An 8525-nucleotide genomic window follows, 5' to 3' on the forward strand; every position below is an offset into this window, starting at 1 on the left:
ACCTACTTGGTAACCGTTTTATAAAAGCAATAGATCACTTCAGGCCATGATATATGGTTATTATATTACACCTAAGGGGCGTAGGGCTGACGGCCCCTTAGCTGTGATATAATAACCATATACCATGGCCTGTCGTGAGCTTTTGCTTAAATATACATTATGGACCACCCTGAGCTGCAGTTGAACGGGCCTCCAGAGGCAGCCAACCAGCTGCTGGACATGCTGTCCCACATGGTCCCTGGAGGCCAGACCCTGCAACACCCTGACTCATTTATTCTGGAAATCTGTAACTCTTCTTTTACTACTTTAGTCACTGTGTAGACAGAAGCTTGTCCCCATTGACTTTGCATTGGTTTGTGGCTCACTATCTGCAGCCAGTATGAAGAGCAGCATGGATTGTGCTGAGAAAGAACTATCCCGTTAACCTTTTGCAAGGTTAACCTTTTGCAAGGTTAACGTTCAACAGGGCCAACGTTTTGCATGTGAAATTGCCTATCCGCAGTACAGTAAATTAGCATTCAAATTGTGTGTTTGGGGTTTGCACAAAGAAATGTGGGCCTCTTGAAATGCACACCATGCAATAACGTTCCTCTTCCACTAGAGGGAGACGTTGACCAGCCACTCAAGTGTCGAGGCGTTTGTGGCTCCATGGATTTATTTAGCCATAACCCTAAATTAGTTTACTCACATTTTTATTTGTGAAATAAATTGTATCTAACTTTTATTTGTGAAATATAGAGTTCACCTTTTTTTTTTAAGATGTGCAACATAAATCTTGATGATTCCAATCCATGTGATAGATTTTTAATAAGTATCAGATTCATGCAAGTAATGTGAAAATAGTGTCTTCTTGAGGAATTAAAAATAAGAGAATCTTATTGTGATTTTTTTTTATAATAATAATGATAATATTCAGATTTTTTTTTACATCAGTGATTTTTGGCATTACTACAATCATGGCCTGGAGTTCATAGTTCACCCACCTTTTATAATAGCTATACTGCATTACTGTATAGAGACACATAATGACATCACCTGCAGCAGTGATTTCCTATTGACCAGAGGTTTTCTGTGGGTTGAGTGACGTGGATGCGCTGTCCTATGTGCCACAGGGCCCTTCAGTTGCCCTGTCCTGCCTCTCTGACCCCAATATGGCTGAGTGATCTCTAAACAAAGCCCCCATGACCCAGGAAAGCTTGAGGAAACAGGGGATGACGACAGAGATGTCAAAGCGACGACAGACTCGTCCACGTCCCACTCCCACCCATGTCTGAATTATCAGGGTATTCTGCAACGTGGTGGATTGCTGTGTCTTGTGTGTGGTTGTCCCTTTTGAGATGGTATTGACTTTTCTGAACTTAATAGTCCCAGGACGTCACTATATTGAATGGTTTTCTTTTCTGATGCATCAACATAGTGATTGCTAAACAGTGGCCTTATCAAGCCATTATACTCCAGTGAAGAGGGATTAGCTTTCACTCCATAGGGTCATCTCTTTAGTTGTACTTCGATTTCCAGTCAACAAATCTGCAACAGGCAGCTGTCGAGTCAGCAGTAATTAGCTGTACTAGACACCAAACAGCTGAAACTTGTTTTCATGTGGCGGGTTAAATGGCACTTCCCCCCCGCGGAGTCCACAGGTTTGCCACTTGTGTGTACAGCCTGTGGTCGGGACAACACCTTGGAGCCACACAATTACACCAAGGTCATGGAGAAGAGGAATGTTCGGCTGATTAGTCCGGGGGGGGGAGAGACAAATGCACGATGGTAATTACTTCCCTTTACCCAGTAACCTGCAGAGTCCAGCGCGCAAATGTCTGAATCGAATGGACATGAGTTGCCCTTTCGTTGAGGATGATTTAACATCTAATGTTGACCCGTGAGATAATTGTTTGGTGGGCCTAAATGTTAATTGCATTATATGTATGTGCACACGGGACGGGGAGGACAGTAAACGTTTTATGAATTGTGAGGATTCGGAACGCGGCGAGAATACGGGCTAATAATATCATGGAGTTATTGATCACCGGTATGAGAAAATCTCGAACTGGGAGAGCTGTTTTTTAGAGGCCCTGTAAACCGTGTTGGTACAGTCGAGTTTCACTCGCCGTCGAAAGTGTTAAGTGAGCCTCGCGAAACGGCGGGAGAGAAACTATTGATATGACAAGAAACAAGAAAGAAAATCCATCTGTGTTGGCCGTTGGGACACATTCCATACCAAGTCAAATTTTTAATCAAAGGTTTTTTTTGTGGCCCTCAACAAAGAAATATGCCTATACTATCACGTATTTAGGCCTATATGAGTTAAAGTATTGGCTACTGTATATTCAATTAAAATGCATTGCTCTGTATATGAACCATTTCAAAGGCCTCGTTTAGTGGGCTATTTAGACTATACATTCTGATGTGAACATTATAGTCTATATACATTTCCCCCCTTCACACAAAGTTTTAGGCTATTTCTTATCCTCCATGGTGCATATTGTTCCGTTACCCATGCAGGAAAGAAAACACGAGCATTATGCCTTGGTCGTAAGTTAATTATTATTTTATTATATATTATGAGCCCATCTATAGCATTTGAGAGCCTATCTCTTCAGAGAATTGGTAGACATGTGTTTTTATTCAGCAATATATATTATATATATATTTATCCACAAACATCATTATTATTGTTACATTTATGCTTGTTGATTTTTGTAAATGAAATATGAGAATGCTTGCTGAAATATGATCAGTAGAACCAAATAATAGGATCCTAAATAAAATATAGCCTAACTTAATTTTACAGCGTGTATAGCCTATGATGACGTTCAGGCATCGTCAACTCAAACAACATGTAGGTGAAATATGTTTTTGCACGCGCCCCTTGTTGATACCACACACGTGAAACACTTGAGAGATGTTTATTACAAACGAATCCCTTTAAAAGATCGTGGCGGGATTTTATAAACAAACTCAGGCCTTTGTTGTTTATGTTTAACATTGTCACGCGTGAAAGTCAGGAGAGGCCAAGAGATGATCGCGGCACAGCCCTCTCACACCGTACACGTGACAATCGTCGCCTTCTGTTTTAGGTTTGTTTTGAGAATGATACAATTTAGAATACATTTATTCGAAATAAAAATGGTTATTGATGATAGATTTATCCTATATTTTAATTGTGTGTCTTTATGCTTTATGATGAATTGAAAATGGGGGACCCTGATGTAAACAAGACGAAAGTCTTTCTCTGGTCTGCATCCCATTAACAATTGTATTGAGCTGTACTGTACTGTACCGATTCTGCAATCTGTTAATAAAGTTTTCAATCAATCAATCAATAAATGCGTGTAGGGGTCTGCGAGATTTGTTTACATGTTGTGTAGTCTTTTTTTTGTCGCCCTGTCTAAAATGAATTACGCGTGCGTAATTACGCACAGGCTATTTGCCCAAGATACTTGAAACATAACACGAAGCTGGGCATTTAGTCGCCTATATATCCAAGGCAGTATCGGTACTCACTGATATGGAAATTCCTCGTAAAACAATGGAATGAAGCGTGACAAAAAGGGGGGTGTGACCGTCTCAAAAGTTATTCCAATGTACCTGTGTAGATGTCGATGCTAGATCCCACCGCCCGGAAGACATTTTTTTATTTTTATTTTTTTAGATAGCGGGAGTGGTTAAGGTTATGGATCGTTTTAGGGCTGGGGGATAGGTTTATAAACAACTTTTAAGGTTACGATTATATAACAACGTGCGGCTTTGCAGCTTTTCCAAAAACTGACGACCCCCCCCCCCCCCCCCCCCCAATAAAACGCCGATGACCCCACGTGATCTAGCATCGACCATTAACCTGCTGGCTGCTGGTGCAGCACATAAATACTCCTCCCACGGGTCTGTCTTCAGACTCTTCAGTCCTCAGGGAGACACCGACGGAGAAAGGTTTGGGTGAAGAAGCCTATCTTCATGTTTGAAGTCAGAGCGCGGTTAACAACAGAACGGATTATGAATGCTTTTGGACACCCGCCATCTAACCAGCAGCAACCCAGTCCTATTCAGCAGCACCACAGCGCGCAGGACATCCTCGACATGGCCGTGTACTGTGACAACTTCGGTACCATGTACCAGCAGAACCTCCACCACCACCCCCACCAGAGGCCCCCGGCACATCCTCCGAGCTACGGACTGGGAGAGTACAGCTCACCGCCCACTAACCCATATCTCTGGCTGAACGGACCCGGTGGCATCAACTCGTCTCCGTACCTCCCGGGGACGAACGGGACGTCGTATATTCACCAGTCTGGATACGGGGCGAACCAGAGGCAGTTCTTGCCGCCTCCCGCGGGGTTCGGCGGCGCCGACCTGGGATGGCTCTCTATCTCCAGCCAGCAGGAGCTCTTCAAGATGGTCCGGCCGCCTTACTCCTACTCGGCGCTGATCGCGATGGCCATTCAGAACGCGCTGGACAAGAAGCTGACCCTGAGTCAGATCTACCAGTACGTGGCCGAGAACTTTCCCTTTTACAAGAAGAGCAAAGCTGGGTGGCAGAACTCAATTCGACACAACTTGTCACTCAATGACTGTTTCAAAAAAGTGGCACGGGACGAGGATGATCCTGGTAAGAAGAATGATCTCAACTTTCTCAAATAATGATAATGATAACATTGATAATAATTGTATTTTTTTGTTGATAATTGTATCTTTTGTTCTGACATTTTTGTGTAAAGCATTTGGTAAACATTGTTTTTAAAATGTGCGATATAAATAACGTTTATATTATAATAATTATTATTATTTGCCTGTTCGCCATAATACAGTCTGAGTCGGCTATATTGTTTAATCGTGATATAACCATATGTTACCCAACTAATTACCCCTATGTTTATTTTTAGGGAAGGGAAACTACTGGACGTTAGACCCAAACTGTGAGAAGATGTTCGACAACGGGAACTTCAGGAGAAAGAGAAAGAGGAGAGCTGACTTGTTGAACGGAGACGCTGGTTCTCCTCCGGTCAAATCAGAGGAGAACGCGCTCAAGATCTCCTCGGACACCGCGAGCATCTTGAGTTCATCCCCGCCGAGTCTACAGAACTCCCCCAGTTCCTCCGAGCCCAAGTCCTCCCCGTCCCCGTCCGTCGAACACAGCCCCCCCGGCTGCTACAGCAACTTCGTGTCCAACATGAACTCGGTGCTGACGTCGGGGAGCCACAGCGGCACCAGGGGCCTCCGGGACTTCGGGTCTGCAGGGCATCATCCCGGGGACTTGTCCCAGAGCAGAGAGAGCATGTCTGGATTTGGCTCCTACTCGCCCACCCTCGTCTCCCCTTTGAACTCTGACAGCACGCACCTCACCTCCAACAGAATGAACTATTACTCATCGGCGCAGAACAGCGGAAGCCTCAACAACCCGCTGTCCAGTCATTTTAGTGTTAATAATCTGATATACAGCCGGGAAGGGACAGAGGTGTAGGCTGTTCTCTCGACGTTTCATTATGTTGCCAGTTTAATGAACCCACATGGACGCAGTATTAATGGCTTAACGGATATGAAATTCCTCTATGACTGACTTTGCAAGTGTAAAAAAAAGAATTGCTGTATATACAATGATGTCATGGAGTGATAGTCTATATAGGCCTGCTGGTCTTGGGCAATTCACTTATAACGTTTTTAATGGGTTATTGTAGCTTTTTTGTAAGAGGCTACTCTGAAAGTCTTAGAAGAGAACACATAAGGCCTATGTACAGAAATTATTTTCATAACAAAGAAACTATAGGCCACTAAATGTTTTTCATTGTTTTTTAGAATGGATTGTTTTGTGTTTTATTTAAACATTGCCAATATTTGAATAAAAGTCGTGTATATGAACTCCTTGAATATGGTTTGTGTGCTATTTTTCCAGTTGAAGGAGGAGAGTTGATGTCATGTTCAACCTTGTTGTGTTTTGGTTGATGATTGATGAACAGTGAGGCTATCCGCAGGGTACTTCTGAATACAGTAGTAGTAGTTATATAGTTTAGGCTATTTTGTGAACTACAGGTGCTATATTTATATCATTTTTCAATGAAACGCAAATATGTTTTGGCTACCCTATAACCGGCATCAAAATAGTAACTATTATATTATTACAAGTTCATATGGCATGTATTCCAATACCTACCCGCAGCAATTATGGTCTCTGAACATAGTCTTGCTTAATCTGCCAGTTGTTTACAGGGATTCTCAGGGTTAATCGAGCGTTTGAATTAATTTAGAGGCCCCCGCTGCGCGCTCTCTCTCTCTCTTCTCCTTCCATTCACTGCACTTACACAAACCCTCAGTCAGGGGAGTAATGGGCCCCGCCAACACAGAATATCCTCATAACCTGCCCCATGGTCGCACAGGAAACTTAATAAATTGTAATTATTTTAGAAACGTCAAGTATAGACTCGGGGGACCCTGGTGTAAACAAGACAAACGTCTTTCTCTGGTCTACACCCCCTTAACAATTGTGTGTATTGAGCCGTACTGTATACCCATTCTGCAATCTGTTAAATAAAGTTTTCATTCATTCATTCATTCATTCATTCATGGCCTTTCGGGTCAAGCGGTCCCTCAACTGCTTCAAGAACAGTATAGCCTAAGTATGTGAGACAGAGACATGTTCTGCTTGTCACTTCTAATGGACCCAGTTTCAGCAAGCAATGGATACCTTTATTGCTTCCAAGTTCAGGAGTTAATTTGTGTTTGTTTTCTGGACAGTTCCATTCACATATACTGCGCCGGTGGATGCGCACCTGTTGCAGTGTCCCAGTCAGACGTTGTGTTTGTCTCAGTCCACATGTACGCCTGCCTGCCCCCCTCCTCTTATAATCGCGAGCCTCATCAAGCAAAACGGTGGGAAATATGTCCGTGTGAGGAGGAGGATGATGTTGGTCATTCGGTTTCGTTTAACTGTGAAACATTCTGGAGGGGCATCCGCTGAGCGATTCATGTGAGCGCTAAATAGCATGTAACGTGTCTTTGTTGTGCATGTGCGCTGCGCCTATCCGGGGGACACAAACAAGAGGACGCCTGTTCTTGTTCTGTTTGCAGGAGAAAAATATTAAATGACTCCTCCAACGGAAATGTATTAGGCTACAAACATCAGCGTGCTCAACGTCATCTTTTAAACAATATGGGGTGCGCACGAAATCAAAGCATGTACTGTAGGCCTATGACGTACATAAATTATGCAAATGTGGTTCCCAAATGATAATCCAAGTCCATGGCCATGACATAGACGTGTGTTTCACGTTGTGTTGTTTTGTCAACTTGATCGCTAGATCATTTTTCAATATGATGCCATGTTGATCTAGTTGTGATTTTAATTGGGACTGTTTAGATTAATCATCTGAGCAGTAAACACTGTAGTTCTCACTCAACACTGAAAAGCACACAAACTGCAATGTTGAGACAACCACTCATCTATAAGAGTGTGAACTCAGTGACCCTTTATGCATGCTCACTCAACACCTGGCTTCACAGTGATCAATACATTGTCATACAACAACAACGGTACTATATCTGTTAAAACATATTTTGATTAAAACAAAAACTAAAATTGAGTTATTGAGAAAAATACAATAATGTAAAAAAATATATATAAAAAATAGCCACTGCTTGATTTAACCAGAGCTGTCTCCTTGGTATCGAAGAATCCGGGCGTACTATCAAATTAACTATCCTCACTCGCTGTTCACACCACGAAGTGAACTCATCACTCCCAAAATCAAATGTCTCATTTATATTGTAATTTTCAAAATGATGATTCATTGCCAGTCAGCTGTTGCCAGGAAAAAATAGGGCTATTGTTGAGGTCGCATTTAGATGGAACAGATTGTTTTCCAACTTTTTTTGTTCAGCTATTTAAGTGATACATGGTGCACTTGTTGTGTTGCAATTGTTGTGAATTGAAAGAATATCTGCACAATACGAGGTCGGACTGACCACAACCATTTTCTGTACCATAAAACTTACAGTAAATAAAGACCAAAACCAGCTATATAAGCGTTGCAAAAATTCTACAGTAGGTATGCACACACTTTTAAATGCATACCATGATGTGTGGGGCGATTTTTGGCGTTGAATCGGAATTGTTTTTGGCCAGGGACAGAACGTTGCCATCGGACAAATGTTTGCTTAATTGGTTGATAATTGAATGCACTCAGGCGCTCCGTTGTTTCGAATAAAGAGAAATTAATTGACAAGACTTTCGTGCCCCTGCCCGGGACACAATGGAAGCTGGCATTACAGCAGATCCCCTCCTGGGCTCGGATGAAAATATTGCGACCTGCGGATCTGGGAACAAATTATCTCACTCATGGCCACATTTTGCTCTATTATCTATGAAGCAGGGCCACGATGAATCAAACAAAGAGGATTTCTGTCGCACTGAAGCGGGTTCTCACAGCAGCAAGACTTCTATTGAAACCCCCATGACCATCCAGTGAGTTGAAGCCATTCAAAAGTAAAGGTATTTTTTCAGCTATGAAATATATATATATATATTTAAAATAAAAAAA

General features: G+C 42.4%; 1 protein-coding gene across 1 annotated transcript; it reads left to right on the plus strand.

Moving 5' to 3' along the window:
- The first annotated feature begins 3934 nt into the window (after nt 1–3934).
- foxi1 (forkhead box i1) lies at nt 3935–5844 on the plus strand. The gene is made up of 2 exons (XM_084323669.1): nt 3935–4603; nt 4878–5844. Exons 1-2 carry the CDS (start codon nt 3952–3954, stop codon nt 5453–5455), a joined length of 1230 nt encoding a protein of 409 aa, XP_084179795.1. The 5' UTR covers nt 3935–3951; the 3' UTR covers nt 5456–5844.
- Nucleotides 5845–8525: the final 2681 nt, after the last annotated feature.

This window comes from Notolepis coatsorum, assembly GCF_963971535.1.
Source record: "Notolepis coatsorum genome assembly, chromosome: 10".
Lineage (NCBI taxonomy): Eukaryota > Metazoa > Chordata > Actinopteri > Aulopiformes > Paralepididae > Notolepis > Notolepis coatsorum.

Coding starts and splice junctions, on each gene's coding strand:
- foxi1 (XM_084323669.1), top strand. CDS start 3,952: ATGTTTGAAGTCAGAGCGCGGTTAACAACAGAACGGATTATGAATGCT. Junction 4,604..4,877: donor ACGGGACGAGGATGATCCTG/GTAAGAAGAATG, acceptor GTTTATTTTTAG/GGAAGGGAAACTACTGGACG.